Genomic DNA, 18,600 nt, shown 5'->3' with positions numbered 1-18,600 from the left:
CCTGACCCTGCCTTCAGTCCTCAGGGCCTATCCACCCAAGCATTCTTTTCTATGAGGTGGAGATAAGCAGACCCTCAGGCCCAGGTGTCCTTGCTGCTTTCTGGCTCAGGGAAATAAGCCTGATGAGCAGGCTGAAAGCTGTTTGAGGAACACAGCATAGCTACAGAAATATGTCTAAATACATCTCAGAGGACTTGCCTCCCAGTGTTCCATGCCAATTTAGAGGATTTCAAGGAGGAATCCCTAATTCTATAATCTCCATTCAAATCACCCACTGTGGCATATAAAATCCCTCCCTTGCAAAAGTTTCTCCTCCGGCCCTTCACAGTAGCAGCTCTCTGCAGAGGTCTGATGCTCAGGGAGCCCCAGAGGTGACCTTAAGTGGTGGAGGTGGGCAGGGTGGACAAGGTGCTGTGCAGATGTCTACTTAGACTAGGGCCAGCTCCCTGACCATCCTGTCATAGCACTATGTCTAACACTGTGGTTTTATTCCATCCCCAGATCCTTCTGACCCATCCCTTCTGCCATGAAGATCGCAGTGATTGGGCAAAGCTTGTTTGGTCAGGAAGTTTACTGCCACCTCAGGAAGGAGGGCCATGAGGTCGTGGGTGTATTCACTGTCCCAGACAAGGATGGGAAGGCTGATCCCCTCGGTGAGTGGGTGGCCCAGGAATAGGGAAAGGGGGTGCCCGGGCAGTCAGGTAGCTATGGGCGGAGCAGAAGTCTTGTGGTGGTCATGGACATCCCTGGCTGGAGGCAGCCCTACATGGTCCACCTTGAATCTTGCTCAGGTGCCAACCAGCTGCCTGGCTTTTCTGGAACAAAATAGAGACCCCTTCCCCAACTGATCATGGGGTGGGGCTTGTGTCCTAGAGAAGGGTCAGGGAGAAGCCCAATCTGTCTGACAATTTCAGGCTTCTCTGACCCCAGCACCAGGCTCTGGAAGGGCTGCTTCTAGGTGGGAGATACCGCAGGTCACTGTTCCCAAATGTGAATGTTCAGGGTATCTCCATCAGTGGGAGTGCCTGCTATGCAAAGTGCTGAGCCTTTCCCTGGGAGTTTCTGTCCAAAAGGGTGGGGTTGAGTCTGAGAAGTTGTATTTCTAACAAGTTCCCAGGTGATGCTGATACACCTGGCTCTATGAGATGCACAGTTTAAGAATCACTAGCCTCTAGACTGGGAGCCTCAGCAGCACTTCAGGATGCAAGGGCCTCAGGTCAAATGTACAGACCCTCCAGGGACACTCAGGTCCTTCAGAGGCCAGATGGATGCAGAATATAGAGCAGAGGTTAAAAACGGAAGGCCAGATTGAGAAAAGAGCCTTGTGGGGCTGGCCAAAAACAGGGGCATGGTTCATAGGGTTAATGAATCTCGCTAGACTGAGAAGCACAGCTGACCCCTGGACCCAGGTCCAGCACCACTGTGATGCTAACCAGGCCTCAGTTTCAGACTTGACCCCAGTGTGACCTGTGATATAGCCTGACCTCACCACAGCCTGAGCCCTGTCCTCAGCCACTAAATGATCACTGATACTAGTCTCTGAGCCTAGACCCAGATGGAGCCTAGCTGGGATTTGACCCTGACCTTGGATGTCTTGCAGAAGTATTCCCTTGATCACAGTATGGACAGCTTTTGCAAGCACAGTCTAGTCTGCTCACTTTGAACCCCCCCGCCCTCCGCCCCTTGATATCTCCAAATGCAAGGCAGAGGCAGAGGGGGCTAGAGAGCAAGTCAGGTCTAGTCAGAGGCTAGTCATCATGCTGGGTCTTCTAACAGAGAACCCAGTACAGGGATGTGTTTGTTAGGTGCTGAAGAGGGCAGGCAAAACAGAACTCCAAGCTGTTGGGGTAGTGACTGCTGAGGGCAGAGGTCACCTTTCAGGCTGGGTAAACAGGGAAGCTGTAACCTGTAGAACTTGGAAGCTTGGGGCTGTACTGAGCATGCTGCTCACAGGTGCTGGGGACTGGGTGGGGTGGGGTCCCTGCAGGCTGAAACCTGGAACTCAGAGGGTAGACATGGTGGGAGGAAGGTGTACGTTAGGGCCAATTCTGCAGATATTGGGAAAACAGCAAACTAATTCAGCCGCTACTCTGGGGAGACAGTGCCCCTTCTAGGGTGAAGAAGTGAGGCGGGGGGGGGGGGGCTGTCAGGACTGGAACCTGACAAAGGAGCGAGTCCCTTCTTTCCCCTTCTCCTCAGCCTTTTAGTCTCCCTCCAACACCGCTTATCAGTAGTGCTTGACACGGAGCAGCTGATGAAACAGGAATGTAATTTGCAGGGTCCCAGCTGCCATCCCAGAGAGCAGGAGAAGGGTGGAGGACAGTAACTTGGGGACAGCATGACAAGGCTGCAGGAAGGGTTGAGGAGAAGGGCCCAGTTTTGGGGGGCCAGACAAGAGTCTGGGTGGGGGGGAGCTTAGATGTCTTGGAGGTCAGCAGCAGTCCATCCATGCAGAACAGCTCTGCAACCTTGCCCTTGACCAGTGCTATCCCCTCAGTGCTGTCCCTTCTGTGCTGCCCAGTGGAGCTCAGCTGTGCGGTGGGGAAGGACAGGAGGGACAGGCTGGGAGAGAAGATGCAGGAGTCACTCTGTTGGGAAGGTGGCAGTGGCTGTGGGTGGGTGCATGCAGGGAGGGGCCGGTTTCTCACCTGCTGCTCCACAGGCCTGGAAGCCGAGAAGGATGGAGTACCAGTGTTCAAGCTCTCCCGCTGGCGGGCAAAAGGACAGACCCTTCCTGATGTGGTGGCGAAGTACCAGGCTTTGGGTGCCGAGCTCAACGTCCTGCCCTTCTGCAGCCAGTTCATACCTATGGAGATCATCAACGCCCCCCGCCATGGCTCCATCATCTACCACCCGAGTCTGCTTCCCCGGCACCGAGGGGCCTCGGCCATCAACTGGTGAGACAAAGCGAAAACAACCCCCTCTGCCCAGAAGTCATCCTACCCTAGCACAGAACAGGCATCATGCAGGGCCCCGTCCTGTCAGATGCTTTCAGATGGCATCCACACAGCTGACTGGTGAGGTGTGACGAGTAATCAGGAGTGCCAGAGAGAACTAGGGACAGGCATCATCAAGTGCTCTGCGCCCCCCCCCCCAGGAAACTGGGAAGTGAGCACTTCAGTGTTCTATCCTGTAGGAGGTTTCACTGGGACAGAGCTGGTTAAGGTGTTCACCCAAGGGTACAACCCAGGCCGTGGGACCAGAAGCCTGCATTAACCCACACCATTGCATCCCCCTTGGAAAGGATAGACATGAAGTAAGGGTCACCTGAAGAAGACAGTTGGACTTGAGAAGCACTCAGGAGACAATAAATGGGATGATGTGACTGATGGGTACTGCAGTTCAGTTGGGTGATCAGCAAGGGGAGATATCTAAGCTGGGAAAAGAGTACGTTTCTAGTCAAACTGGGATTCAGGTTCCCTGACCTCTGGTTACATCACTTATCTGGGCCTCAGTTTCCTTATCTGTAAAAGGGGCATATAATGCCTGTGACAACTGTTGGGGTATTATGTCACATCAGGCATATAAGGCTTTTACCACAACAGCTAGCAAGTGGTTGGTGTCAGTAAATGCCTTCTCTTTCCAGCTCTCACCTGAACAGGTATCAGTCCCCTCAGGGGCAGGGCATGGAGGAGGTTGTTGGAGGGTGACCAGAGGCCCCAGGAGCTGCCCCCAGTCTGAGCTTCTCCCTGGTCCTTCCTCCTGGACTCAGGCTCTCATACTTGTGCTCCCCAGGACCCTCATTCATGGAGACAAGAAAGGGGGGTTTACCATCTTCTGGGCAGATGACGGTTTGGACACTGGGGACCTTCTGCTCCAAAAGGAGTGTGAGATCCTCCCGGATGACACCGTGAGCACTCTGTACAACCGCTTCCTCTTCCCTGAAGGCATCAAAGGGATGGTAAGTGCCGGGAGCTGGCCACACCACATGTGAGCCTCCCTGTCCTGGTTCCCTTTCTAGGCCAGCCCCCACCAGGCTGCTCTTCAGTTCCAGGATGCTGGAGGGAGAGAGCTCTCATTTCAGGGTCTCAAAGAGGCAGGATTAGGACATACAGTGTATTGTGTTAAGCAAGACTCTTGGCAGTGTTAGGCAACTGACAGAACCCAGTTCAGAAAGCTTATCCAAGAAGGGAACATTTTTGGCCCATTTAATATGGAAGACAAAAGGCAAGGGTGGTGTCAAGCATGGCTGAGTCCAGATTGTGTTAGGCAAGACTCTTGGCAGTGTTAGGCAACTGACAGAACCCAGTTCAGAAAGCTCATCCAAGAAGGGAACATTTTTGGCCCATTTAATATGGAAGACAAAAGGCAAGGGTGGTGTCAAGCATGGCTGAGTCCAGAAGCACAAGCCATGTCATAGGATTTTGTATCTCTGTCCCCTTACTGATTCTGTTTTTCTGTTGGATTATCTTCATCTTCAGGTGGGCTGCCATCAAATGGGAGGAAAGGCAGTTGCTGGTGGCTCAAGGGTTATACCTCTTGATTGCAAAGGAAGAAAAACTCCTTTTCTCACAGAATTCATGAATGAAAAATCAGAGAAGGCCAACTGTAGTCATGCAGGTTGAGTTGTCTGCAGGAGAGGGGGTTCTGTCATCAGAGCAAGACAGACAAAAAGGACTGAAGTCAGACAGTTGTGGTTGGCACGGCAGGCAGGTCCTGTGGGGCCTGACTCCATAGGGACTGATGTGTCCATGGGGCTACTGGTGGTGAGCCCAAGGAGTCCAGCTAGGCTTGGCCCAAGGCAGACACACTGGAGCTTCCCATTGATACCAGCAACAGGCAGGGGTCAGACAGGAGGCCATGTCTCAGAGGAGAGCGTTCCCTATTTGGAGGTAGCAATAAGCATCACGATGACTAAGATTGTTCACTGCTGCCCAGATGTCAACCATCCCCTTCCCTCTGCTCCTGCTTCTTGCCAGCCATCTTTTATTTTTCACATTGTGTCAAACAAGATGCCTCTTGTATTCTCTCCCGTGGAATCCACCTACTCACAGAAGTAGTGAACAAAGTAGATTTGCTGGAGATTTGATAGAGAGACAGAGAAGGGGGTTACATGGCATATCCCACAGGAAACAACTAAAAACATCCTTTGGGGCTACACTGTCCAATATGGCAGCTGCTAGTCACATGCAGCTATTAAATTAATTAAATTGGATTTTAATTAAAAATTGAGTTCCTCAGTCCCACTAGCTAGCTTTCAGGTCCCTAGGACAGGAACTATACATGGCCAATGGCCATTGTATTGGACTGTTGCAGCATAGAACATATCCGCCACTGAAGAACATTCTGGAGGGCAGTCCTGCTTTAGACGTTTCTGACATTCATCACTTCTTGGTTTGGGCGGCTCTGGGGCTCTCCCCCCAGGACCCCTTCAGGATGGACCCAGGCTCCCTCGCTATCCTTCCCACTTCCCTGATTCCTTCTTCTGTAACCTTCCCCTTTCCTTAACAGAAAAACTACTTTGTGCTTAATCTTGGACATCCAAACACATCATGGGGCTCAGGATCCATTCTCCTTAAAAGCCAGGGAAGGTTTTAAATGAAAACATGGGAATCTGTGTTTGTTACACCTCTATAGGGCCCTGTAGCTTATATAGTCTTCTTCTGAGAACTCAGAAGATACATCTTCTATATAATCTTGTAAAACTGTCTGTAGTGAGAGAGTGGGTTTTGTACCAGTTCAGATTGGAATTAGATTCAGGCTAACTGTACCTGTTCCTATGATGGATATTCCTTGGGTGCCCATTGTGTACCAGGTGTGGGGCTAGGCAAGTCCAGTCAATGTGGGGCTGAGTCCAGGCCGGTGGTGAACCCAGGGGCTGGGAGTAAGGGGAGGCTAGTAATGCTGGTAATGCCACCTGACCCTGCCTCCCTAGGTGCAGGCTGTGCGGCTGATCGCAGAGGGCAAAGCCCCCAGACTCCCTCAGCCTGAGGAAGGAGCCACCTATGAGGGCATTCAGAAGAAGGAAACAGCCAAGGTGAGTACAGGGCCCTGTCCACCCTGAGCTTGCCAGTGCATGGTCTGGGATGCAGAGGGTGTTCAGGGAAGCTGGGGTTCAGACTGAATGGCCAAGTGGTAATTGCTTAAGGCCTGGAAAGAGAGCAGCCAAAGCAGGAAACACATGAAGAAAGCTCATGTGGTACCTGGACAGGCAGGGAGCAGGGTGTGTTCTGGGTTCTTCTCTGTTCCTCTTAGGGAAGAACGGGCAGGAGGGTCACCAAAGAGAAGAGCTGGGGTGGGGCAGTGTGTAAAAAATCAGCCATAGGGCTGGAAGTCTCTAAGATGGGGTATGAGAGGTAATTCAGTTTCTTGGAGCTATTGCAGCCTTGGGGGTGTGGGGGAGACCTATGGGTTGTACTTCTGCTCGGGCCTTATGAGGTGCATAGGGATCTATGTGAGCCCTGCAGGTGAGGAGAAGCTGTCAGGGGTGGGAGGATGCCTATGGGATGGGGTTGCACTTTGTGCTGGGGAGGCTGTGTAAGGCTTTGGCCATCTTAAGAGAATGCTATCTTGCCCAGTCATCCTGACATTTACACAACTAGTGAAAGACTGGTGTCAGAGAACACCCAGAACTGGGAGAGGCCTGTCCCAGCTCAGGGGCTCAGACCCAAATGTCCAACAGGAAGCCAGACTTCCCACTTTCCTCCCCAGACCTCCACCTAGTTAAGGTCATCAGAGCACAGGTGGGGTAGGAGGTGGCCTGGAGTTGAGGGGTTGGGGGAAGATGGGGGAATGGCAGGGTATGACCAAGGAGTAGAGAAGAGACTGGCTGAGCACACACATCTTGCCCCACAGATCAACTGGGAGCAGCCAGCAGAGGCCATTCATAACTGGATCCGAGGGAATGACAAGGTGCCGGGTGCCTGGACAGAGGCCTGTGGGCAGGTATGTTTATGCATGGCTGGGATTGGGCTAGATGAACTGGTGTGCCCTGCTGGCTGCAAAACTATCAAAATACATTTGAACTGGCTGGCAAATAAACTGCCCTGAACCCCAGCCCCACCCAAGTGCCCTCAGTCACCTCAGCCACCCTCCCCCAAGAACCATGAGACCTGTCCACCATCTGGTGGCTGAAGGATAAAGGTCCAGTGCAGCTCAAGGCCTCCAGGGTCCTATAGCAACTCTGAGCTCAAGCTGTATTGCTTGTAAAATATTCTGACTACCACCATGGGCTCAAAGGGATCCCAAGTCCAGCTCCGACTTTGACTTGGCCCCAGTGGGGAAGGGCAACCTGCTTAGTTAGGCCAGGGATTCAGCAGTGGGCATTCTTCACATGCTGAAGATAGTGAGCTCTAGGGCTCGCAGGCTCTCGAGAGGCATTGAGAGGTATTGTCAGGATTGTAAGCGGGAACCTTTGTCTGTTCCCCACAGGGCAGTCTTGTCCTCCACAAAGCCTCAGACTATCCAAACCCCTGACTGCTGCCCAGCAGCCCAGCAGCCCAGCCTTTGTCCAGGAGTCTGTCTCCTGTCCTCATCACCACAAGATTCTTTGCAAAGCGACCAAAGCTTGGTGGCATCCCCAGGGCACTCTGTGATGCCTTGAGCAGATTTCTCCTGATGCCTGTCCACCTGAGGACTGAGGCCAAGGGCTAATATATAGGGTCTAAGGGACATCCAGGGCTTGAGGGCTCCCTGAGGCCTCCAAGGCTCCTCCAGATCTTGTTTGTGCCCCTAGAGGGAGAATCCTTGGGGTTGCAGGTCTTGTCTTGTGGCTGCCCTGGCCCACTCCTTCCTCTCCCTGGCCCCACCCAGCCCCACTTCATCCCCTTAACCCCACTCAGACTAGCCTGGGCTGCCAGCAGTGGGAACCTCTTTCATCCACCATCTTCTGGTTTTCCTGTCCTCAACAGAAGCTGACTTTCTTCAACTCAACACTAAACACTACAGGTTTGGTGCCTGAGGGAGAAAATTTGCCCATCCCAGGAGCCCATCGGCCGGGGATAGTCACCAAAGCGGGACTCATCCTTTTCGGGAATGATGACAGAATGGTAATGGTGCTGCTTTCAGTCACATGTCTGTACTATAGGCTCCCGGGGCTCAGGTCTAGCAGTTAGACCCCAGGCTGCTCTAGAGAAGATGGGAAAATGAGACTGCAGACTCCAGGAATCTGCAAGAAAACACAATGCTTGTACTTCCCTGTCCTGGGAAGTCTGGCTCCTTCCTTGCTTTTCCTGACCAGGCTCCTCAGCCAGAGGGTACTGGAGCCCTATGAGGGTATTGGAATTGGAGAGGCCCTGTCCCGGGGGCCCTGAACTTGGAGCCTCCTTTTAGTTCAGCAGAGTGTCCAGGTGCCATGGGGTGTGGTCACTCTGTGCCTCAGTTTCCTTCTTTCTGAACAGGGACATCACAGGGAAGAACCCTTGGAGCCATACTGGGCACACTACATGTCCAGACTCATGTTAGCAAACTCTGCAACTCCGAGTAACAGCTAATATTGATGGAGTGCCTTCTGTGTGCCTGGGCACTATTTTAAAACAATTTATATCAATTAAATTTTATTTTCCCAACAACTGTATTAGATAGGTATTATACTCATTTAACAGAAGAGAAAACTGAAACAAAGAGGTTTAAATAACCCTCCTAACATCACCAAGTGAGTTTGTGGCGGAGCTGGGATTCAAGCCCTAAAATTCTGGCTCCAAAGTGCACCTCTTGGCCACTAATAGTTATTCTCTTCAGTGGTTGGGTAGGTCTGGACCTTAATATACTGGGGACAGAGAAGGAGTACAGGCGGGGGTCTCCAAGCATTTTGGGGATTTCAACAAACCCTGTGAATGTTGAACCATTGGCTGCCTTGGTGTGTATAGGCCAGATGGAGAGTGGAGCAGCTTTGCCGGGGATTGGTGTGAGCTCACTCTGGGTACCTACCCTACTGTGCCCTGCCATTGGAGGGCCCAAGGCTGCCCTCAGTGTCTGCGATTTACAGTGATGGGTTGTTTTAAGTATTCATGCTTGATACATGCAGTTGAAAGATGCTATCCGTCTTGGGTCAAGTTCCCTGGAACAGCATCTGAGACAGGAGTTCTTGTCCACCTGGTTTATCGAGGGAGTGCTCTTGATAAATCCCACATAACCTAGGGCTAGGCTGGGACATAGGACAATGCTAAGCATAGATATAAGGGTTCTGGGGTCTTCCAGCCCTTATTTCATCCCAGGCTCTGCAGTGTGAATTGCATCTGCTGCATGCTTACATCACTAAGTGCTCAGTTTCTGCTGCCCCTGGGGAAGGGGATTGGCAGTAAGGCATAGCCCCTGGTCTTTTGTGTGTGGCTGTGTTTATCTAGCAACAGCCATGGAGGAGGAAGGTGCAGATGTAGGCTGCTAATGGCCCACTCATGCAGCAGCTAGAGGATGGGGACACCATCCAAGAGGAGCTCTGGATGGGGGGTACCAACTGCACCTTCCTTGATGTCCACAGGGACAGCAAAGCAAAGGAAGCAGCCTTGGAAGAGACCCTTGGTTGAAGCATCTTTCAGGAACTTCTAGCTGGGTCTGGCTGGGCTTTAGTTCACTGAAAGCTCCAGAATATCTCCAAAAGGCAAAAAGGTGGAGATCAGGCAGGGAACTTGGCTCCAGTTATGTCAGGATGTATATAGAGTGTGCCTTCCTATAAACCACTCTTGTCAAACACAAATGTCCTTGTCTGCTCCTCTTCCCACCTCTAGACCCCATGGGACATCTGATGACCTTCACCAGATGTTTCCCTGGGGTTTCTGGGAGCTGGTCTATTAGGTGATTAGTTGTATTTTTGGTCAACTTTCAAGTCGTGCTTGAATTATTTGTGTCTAATAAGTAGACATTTTTATAGAAATGATAAAATCATTAAACTTAAAAAGAAGTGAGAGCTTGGGTGGGGTAGGTGACCAGGAGAAGTGAGCTCTACCATTCCCTCCGTGTCCATAGAATAGCCAGCATGCCCACTCTGAATGTCTCTCTTCCTCATTAATCTTGGGCCTTTCTCATGGTGATGGTTAGAGAAGTGTGTGGGGTGCCCATCACAGTACTACATATGGAACTACTCTTCGCCCTGAGAGGAGGCCAACCTTGGGTGCTGTGAAGCCTTCTTTTTGCAGCTGCTGGTGAAGAACATCCAGCTAGAGGATGGCAAGATGATCCCAGCCTCCCACTTCTTCAAGGGAGCAGACAGCAGTGCCCTTGAGCTGACCGAGGAAGAGCTGGTCATAGCAGAGGCTGTGAGGGTAAGATATCCCTTCAGGGATTCTGTCTGGTTGTGCAGGTTGAGCACTGCACATGTGTTTTTTGACTCACACTCCCTGGAGTTGGGTGTGCACACCCTCTGTGGATATATGTGCTGACCCCAGGCACATTGTTGGTTCTATCCTGTCTTGAAGCTTTCTGATGTCCCCTTGCTCTCTTCTTTGTCAGTGGAGCACTGGGATTTGGCTGGCTGGGTCTGACTTTTCTAACTCTCCTTGTCAGTGGTGGACAAATGAAGCAATAAGCCCCTGGAGTAGATGACAAAGGCAGGTTCCAAGTCCATGGCCCTTTGATAAGAATATGTGCAGTGTAACCTTCCAGAAAAGCTCCCTGATGGGGAGTCTCTTGCACTGTGACCAGCATGGGCATCATAGGCAGACCTGGACTTTAATCCAGCTGCCTTGCATGATGCCAGAAAGCACTTCCCTCTCTGAGACTCAGTCCCTTCCACCACAAGTCGAATCAGAGGTCACTTCCCAGAGTTGTTCCTGGTCCCTCCTGCTCCCCATACGCATCTCCCTCTCCTTGGGAGGCAGGGTATTGACGGCATTTAGTCTTATTGAATGGAAGGCATTAGATGAATTTCCACTCATTCACTCATTCAGTCATGTACTCAGTGACTTGTTTAAGAAATACATGAGCTCCTATCAAATGCCAGGTGCTAAATCAGACACCAGGAATATGACAATAAACAGTGTCCCTGTTGTCATGAAGTGTCCTTTTTTATGGGGAAGAGAGCTAATGAACACCCAAACATGAATAAGATAATTTCAGACAAAGAGAAGTGCCAGGAGCAAAATAATAGGGTGGTGGAGACAAGATCCTTGGTGGGGGGAAGGGGAGGACGACTTTAGAAGAAATAATCAAGGCAGGCTCCCCTGGGCAGGAGGAGAGGAGGTGTGCCCTGAGAGCTGAGTGGAGAGAGTTTGGGGGAAAGGAGGGCTGTGGTGAGAAGGTGAATCAGTTGGCAGCCACATTGGTGACTGTGGGTGTTGATGACAAGTGCAGGGGACAGGACCCAGCAAGGGAGGGACATTAAGAGCTGGCGCTGCTCCAGAGGCCACTGAGCATTTCCTTGGTAGAAAGCTGAACATTCTGAATGTCTGAAAAAAAATAAAGAAAGAAAGAGAGAAAGAAGAAAAAGAAAGCCTGTTCACTCAAAAATATTCTTGGGACCACTGCTCTGGCCCCAGCCCTGAGCATGCTGGGGATTCTGGGGCCAGCTGGGCAAACCGGCCTGCAGCTCCTAGTTGAGTGGCACTCAGGGTGAGCTAAGGTTGTGTTAAACCTGAGTCAAAAGCTGCTGCAGCTGTGTCCTTCATCTGTGCACTAGGAAGAATAAACCCCATGCCTGTGGGTGTTGTGAGTGGTAAAGGAGAGAACACAGATGGAGAGGGTCCATTCAGCCAGCACCTATGAGGACCTCAACAAATGTTGGCAAGGGTCCTAGTGGTTGTCAGGAGAAGCACATACTTGCACAGTGTGCACCCATGTCGTGTTCTAGACTCTTCAGGAATGGTAGTGTGTTTAATTACTGTAACAACTCCATGAAGTAGGTGCTATTATTACCTTCATTTCCCAGCTGAGGAGCCTGAGACCCGAGGCGGGGTCACAGCGGATGAGCACCGGCCTGGGCTTGGAGCCCAGCTGGTGGGACTGGAGTCCTGGCTTCCACTGCTGTGTGGCTTGCCATAGGGCCTCTGTCATCCTTAGCATTGATATCATGACACCTGTTGGTCACAGCTGGGCTGGCCCTTTCACAATGCCTGGTCTGGAGGCAACTGGGGTGGAGGGGAGATGGCCGGGGATGAGAGGCCAGTGTGGGTTGGCTGTGGCCCTGTGTGACCACCAGGATGGTGTTGATGGAGAGAGCTCATCCTGGCAGCCACAGCAGGTGTCAGTTGTGTTCAGCAGACCTCACCAAGTGCACACTGTGGGCTGGGGTAGGCCTTTGGCAAAAAGCCCAACCTCATACCCTCCTGAACCAAGCCTGTGCAGAGCACTGCCAGTGGCACAAATGCCACATTGGCTGAGCTCCTTCTGTACACCAAATGCTCTGTCTGCCTCAGGCAAGACATCCCCCACAGCCATTATCAACTCCTTGCACAGATGAGGAAATAGGCACTGAAAGGCTGTCTGTATCTTCATGGCTTGTCAGGAGCCAAGCTGGGATCTGAGTGAGGCAATGTGGCTTTGGGGTGCACTGCCTCTCAGAGGTTCCACATGCATCTGAAAAGGGCCAGTGCATCTTGTAGGTACTGTAGGGTGGTATGCCCACATACCATCAGGTGACCCGTGGCCCCGGGCACTTGGGTCTGAAGAGGGCCTTTGCCAGCACAGCAGTCAGTGGAGATTTCAGGGAAGAATTGACACAGTAGTTGGCCTTAGAGGCTGCCCAGGATTTAAACATGAGCTGGGGTTCAGAGAAGGGCATCCCTGGTAGGCAAAGGCTCAGGTGGAGGATTTAGGGCAGGCAGTAATCAAGTGGGGATAGGGAGTGGCTCAGCATGGGTGCTGACGGTCACACTGAGCATGGGAAGGGCAAATCACAACACCTTTCCAAGAATGAAAGAGAAAGCCAAGGAGAGGTTGGGTTAAGGGTGCCAGGGGGCTGGTCCTAATTGGACCTACCCACTTCCATCTGGGTCAGTGATCAGCCAGACCTGAAGTTTAGACAGAGGGTGAGGCATCTTCTCCTGTCCTGAGAAGCCCAACTGGGAACCCAGCCAGAGAACAGCTATCCCAGCCTGACCTACTGGATGGTCTTAAAAATTCTGGATGGTGTTATCCACTGGCACTGCCCTTTCCATGCTCATCCATGGGGCTGGCTGGTGGGTGCTGCTGCCCTCTGCAGGCCCTGGGCCAGAGGAGCATGGAACCAGCTAGCCTATTAGTGAAGACAAGACGCAGGCCTCTTGAGCCCCATCAGTGTACCTCATTTTTATCCTCAGAACCAACCCCACACTTTGCTTTCCCTTCCACACTGCAACATACCCAAACACCAGTGTCACTCTGGGGACCTCACTAGGGTGACAGCATCCAGGGGAGACTGGGTATGACGTGGGCTTGAGAGTAGCTGGTCCACAGCCATATCCTGAGCTCTGCATGTCCGGTCTTCCTGCTGCCCATGAACTGGTATGGGTATCCCAGAGAAGCTGGGATCAAGGTGAGGTGCTCAGGAGGATGGTAGCTTAGCTCCTTGGGCTTCTACTTCCCCAAGGAGGCAGTTGCTCCATTACCATCAGGCTCCTGAGAGTAGCAGCACTTTGGAATGGACAGAGAGCCCAGCCTGGCAATAGGTAGTCCAAATGCATATCAGGGTCTGCTCTCACCTGGAAGGTGCCTGCTCTCAGGTTCCCTGGGAGCCCTTTCTCATTGCACCTGTTTTTTAGAGTGCCTGGAAACGGATTCTCCCCAACGTCCTGGAGGTGGAAGACTCCACCGATTTCTTCAAGTCAGGGGCTGCATCAGTCGACGTTGTGAGGTAAGGCCAGGAGTGGAAGGGTGCATTCCCAGGTGCCAGTGGTTGTGTCACAAACCACACTAAAACTGAGTGGCAGGGAACAACCACCATTTATTATGTCTGTGGATCAGGGATCCAGAAAGGACCCATGTGTGTAGGCCTTGAGGGATCATCTCGAATGGTGGTGGGTCAGTGAATTGGCAGGATCTGGAAGAGCTGGGCAGGGGTATCCTTCTCCAAGGTGGCTTCTCACTGCCATGCCTGGCCATTGGGCCTGGAGGGCTGGCATCTGCTGAGGTGGCACCACCGACTAGGGACCTGTGTTTTGCAGCCTCAGAGTGGCTGCTTTGGGATTTGGTGTCATTGTAGGTGGTGGCTTGTGGCTCTGAGTGCACTGATGCCAGCAAACAAGGCAGATGCAGACCAAGCCTGAATGGTCACATGTCATCACTGCCACTGACCTGATTGTTTCTCAGTGGTCACAAGCTGCCCAGATTTGATGGCAAGAGCTGGGGCACTGAGACCCAGCCCTCAACGGGAGGAGGCTCAAACAATGTGCAGCTCCATCTTAAAACTGCCACAAGCTCCAACATCCACAGTGAAAGCCAAGGTGTTGGGGAAAGGGAATGGGCAGTTAGGGGTCACCATAGACTAGGTTACCTATTCTTCAGCTTCATATGAACCATCTTGCTTTCCATTTAACAGTGGCAAGTTCTAATTTCTATAAAGGGAAGGATGTGGGATATAGTAGAACTTCTTTTCTTCAAGCAACTGTAACTTAGTTTAGTCTGGTTTAGACAAAAAAGAACAAAAGTCAAAAGTACCATGATAGTTTCTTTAGGCATGGCTGATCACCTCAAAGACTCAAATTATGTCATTAACATTGTCACTGTCTGTTGCTTCATTTTGGGGTAGGATTTCTCTTCATAGTGACAAGATGGCTGCACAGTAGCTCTGTTCTAGTTTCTTGTGTTATCAGCATTTCTAGTCTAAAGGTGGTAGGTCTCTGGCAGTTTCCACATAAGTCCTAGACTTGAATTTGACTGATTCTGATGGAGTCATGTGCCCCAGTAAGAAACAGTTGCTGGCCAGGAGGAGGCATGCTCTGACTGGCCAGGGCTGGGTCATGTGTCCTCTGGAGCCAAGGGTTGAGAGGACTACATTCAACCCACATCTCTGGAAAGAGAGGAGAAAGTTGTTCTCTTGGAAAGTGTCAGTGCTGGGGGAAAGTGGGTGTTGTGAAGGCAGAACCAAAAATGTGTACCACACATGTGGAGAAGTTTCTTATGCTTCAGGAAGGTGCAAAGGAAATTCTGTGGAGCTCGCTTAAGTAGAGGAAAAATTCATGTGTGAAATTAAGGAAGTGTGTGCTCTTGATAGGGTGTGCAGAAGACTGTCAGAGAAACACTCAGCTGAGCTCTGTATTTGGGTTCCTTCAGCAGATCTGTAGAGTGGACAGTACCAAACAGAGGAGTGCACTGATGAGGAAAAGAGATCCAGGGTGAACTAAGATGTGTGAAATATAGTCCCCCATGAATGCAAAGGAAGACTTACATGTTTCCAAAACGTTGGGGGAAAAAAAACAAACAATCAAGGAGGAGGTTTACACTTCTGCTCTGGGGTGAGCTAAGAGTGCAGCTTCTGTCTGACCAAATTGAAAAGTCTACCTGAGGCTGAACTGAGTAATGCCAAGTCATCCTGGTGACAGGCCTCTCTCCTTTATTTTAATGATATTATAATAAAAAGCTTCGCGTAAATGGTAGTTTGAGGAGGAGTTCCATGCTATGCACCTGAGGAGATTCTGGGGAAGATCTTTTTTTTTTTTTTTTTAAAGATTTTATTTATTTATTTGACAGACAGATCACAAGTAGGCAGAGAGGCAGGCAGAGAGAAAGGAAGGGAAGCAGGCTCCCTGCTGAGCAGAGAGCCCGATGTGGGGCTCGATCCCAGGACCCTGGGATCATGACCTGAGCCGAAGGCAGCAGCTTTAACCCACTGAGCCACCCAGGCGCCTGGGGAAGATCTTAAAAGGGGTTGGTTCAGAAAAGCAACTATGATCATGAGAATGGGGATATGTATTGTATCAGTTTTTGCTGTGTAACAAAGCACCTCAAAAATAGTGGCTGAGGGGCGCCTGGGTGGCTCAGTTGGTTGGGCGACTGCCTTCAGCTCAGGTCATGATCCCGGACTTCCGGGATCGAGTCCCGCATTGGGCTCCCAGCTCTTTGGGGAGTCTGCTTCTCCCTCTGACCTTCTCCTCTCTCATGCTCTCTCTCACTCATTCTCTCTCAAATAAATAAATAAAAATCTTAAAAAAAAAATAGTGGCTGAAAACACCACCATTTTTTAAGCTCACAGTTCTGTGGGTCAGCAGTCTGAACTGGGCTCAATTGAACTAGGCCAGACTGATGTCAGCTGGGCTCACTTAAGTGCTTGTAGTAGCTACCAGGTCAGGTGGGGGCTCATTGGTCTAGGATGGACCCTTCAGAGGGCCACTACAGTGCAGACTTGCTCCTATGATGGTGAGAAGATCCCAGGAGGCAGAAGGTCCACATGAGCACATCATATCTGCTGCATTTATTGGCCAAAGCAAGTCATGGGGTTGGCCCAGCTTCAAGGAGGAAGGAAATGGACACCACCTCCTCATGGCAGGTGCTCTAAAGGCTGGGACTACAGAAAAGGTGGAGCATTGTAGCCAGTTTTATAACCTACCACATATAGGAAAAGGCCTGAACTGGGCCTGTGTGTTTGGAAGCCTCGGACACTACAGGTCTCTTGTAACTCATTCTGATTTATGTATGTCATCAGCATGAAGAATAAAATCATTTTTTTAAAATAATGCTCAGAAGAATTTAAGACACCGGAGAAAATGATGTCCTGAGGACAAGCCAGAGCTGCCTAGAGCTTTTGAGCTGAGGTGTATTGTAGGATGCAGATAAAACTGATTCATTTTTGTTTTGTGAATACTTAAGAACATATATCCTTTTATTTTGATTATGGTAAAAACACATATGCGATCTACCTTCTTAACAAATTTTTAAGTGTATATTCCAGTATTGTTAACTGTAAGTACAACAGTGTACAACAGATATCCAGAACTTTTTTTTTAACCTTTCATGACTGAAATTTTATACCCATTAAACAGCAACTCCCTATTTCTCTCTCTCTGCCCAGCCCCTGGCAACCATCATTCTACTCTATATTTCTATGAGTTTGATTACTTGACATACATTATGAACCATTCAGTATTTGTCCCTCTTTAACTGGCTTATTTCATAGCATAAAGACTGAATAATATACCACTGTATATTTACACCACATTTTCCTTATCTGTTCATGTGTTGGCAAGTATTTAGATTGTTTCTGCCTTTGGCTCTTTTGAATAACCAATATGGGATTGCGCTTGAGATCCTGATTTAAGTTCTTTTGGATAAATACACCAAAATGGGATTTATAGTAGGTAGAACTACCTACCATAAGTAGATAGAACTACTTATTGTATCTACACCCACACTGGGTGTAGAGATTACTTATATAAATAAATAATTTTAAAAGTTAGAACTACTTATTGTACTTATTGTACTACTTATTGTAGTTCTAACTTTTAAAATTATTTATTTATATAAGTAATCTCTACACCCAGTGTGGGGTTTGAACTCACAACCTGGAGATCAAGAGTCATATGCTCTTCCAACCGAGTAATCCAGATGTCCTTGGTAGTTCTATTTTTAATGTTTTCGGCAATATCAACACTGCTGTCCATTCCATAGTGGTGGCACCATTTTACATTCCTACCATCAGTGGACAAGGGTTCAGATTTCTCTTGAGCACTTAAAAAAAGACCATTCTCATACTTGTGGGGTGATATCTCATTGTAGTTTTGACTTTCATGTCCCTAATTATTGGTAATATTGAGGATCTTTTCATATACCTTTTGATCATTTGTATGTGTCTTTGGGGAAATGTCTATTTAAGTCTTTTGCCCATTTTAAATTGGACTATTTGGGGGGGGGGGTTGTGGTTGAATTGTGAGAGTTCCTTACATATTTTGGATATTAACCCCTTACATATATTGTTTGCAAATATTTTCTCCCTTCCTATAGGTTGCCTTATCACTCTATTGATTGTTTCCTTTGTTGAGCAGAAGCTTTTTATTTAATGCAGTTCTACTTGTCTGTTTTTGCTTTTGTTGCCATGATTTTGATGTAATATCCAAGAAATCATCACTAAAACCAATTTTATGAAAAATTTCCCTATATTTTCTTCTAGGAGTTTTGTAATTTCAGATCTTTGATTAGTCTTTAATCCATTTTGAGTTGATTTTTAAATATGGCAAAAAATAAGGGCCCAATTTCAATCTCTGGCATTTAGATATCCAATTTTCCAAACACCAGTTGTTAAAGAAATGATCTTTCTCACATTGTATATTAGCAGCACCCTTACTGAAGATCAGTTACTCATCTATGGAAGAGTTTATCTCTGGACTTTCTATTCTGTTCCATTGGTCTATATGTCTATCTTTATATCAGTACCACTTTGCTTTAATTACTGTAGCTTTGTAATGTATTTTGAAACTAGTGTGATGCCCCAGAAAAATTAGAAAGAGAGCTTTATTCTTCTTTTCAAGATTGTTTTGTTTATTCAGAGTCCCTTGTGGTTCCATATGAATTTCAGAATTGTTTTTGTCTGTTTCTATAAAAAATAAGATTGAGATTTTGATAAATATTTCATTGAATCTGTAACTAGCTTTGGGTGGTATGATTATTTTAACAATATTCAAATCCATGACCTTGGCATATCTTTCCATTTATTTGTGTCTTCCCCACTTTCTTTTAGCTATGTTTCGTAGTTTTCAGTATACAGGTATTTCATCTCCTTGATAGAGTTTTTCCTAAGTATTTTATTATTTTTGATATTAG

The 18,600-nt window shown here is 49.1% G+C and overlaps 1 protein-coding gene across 3 annotated transcripts in view; it reads left to right on the top strand.

Annotated features, from left to right (window-relative positions):
* Nucleotides 1–18,600, top strand: part of ALDH1L1 (aldehyde dehydrogenase 1 family member L1) — a 143,124-nt gene that overhangs the window by 40,009 nt on the left and 84,515 nt on the right. For 2 of the 3 annotated variants that reach the window (XM_047742606.1, XM_047742615.1), the window contains exons 2-9: nt 502–653; nt 2,663–2,897; nt 3,736–3,901; nt 5,876–5,977; nt 6,796–6,885; nt 7,851–7,988; nt 10,074–10,199; nt 13,611–13,702. In XM_047742606.1, coding sequence (XP_047598562.1) covers nt 527–653; nt 2,663–2,897; nt 3,736–3,901; nt 5,876–5,977; nt 6,796–6,885; nt 7,851–7,988; nt 10,074–10,199; nt 13,611–13,702 — 1,076 coding nt within the window. In that variant the 5' untranslated portion in view covers nt 502–526. The remainder of the gene's footprint in view (nt 1–501; nt 654–2,662; nt 2,898–3,735; nt 3,902–5,875; nt 5,978–6,795; nt 6,886–7,850; nt 7,989–10,073; nt 10,200–13,610; nt 13,703–18,600) is intronic. The other variant, XM_047742624.1, reaches the window with a different exon arrangement.

This window comes from Lutra lutra, chromosome 1 (genome assembly GCF_902655055.1).
Source record: "Lutra lutra chromosome 1, mLutLut1.2, whole genome shotgun sequence".
NCBI lineage: Eukaryota > Metazoa > Chordata > Mammalia > Carnivora > Mustelidae > Lutra > Lutra lutra.
Note: the sequence above shows the minus strand (reverse complement) of the source record. Positions and strands in the feature narration are given on the sequence as shown.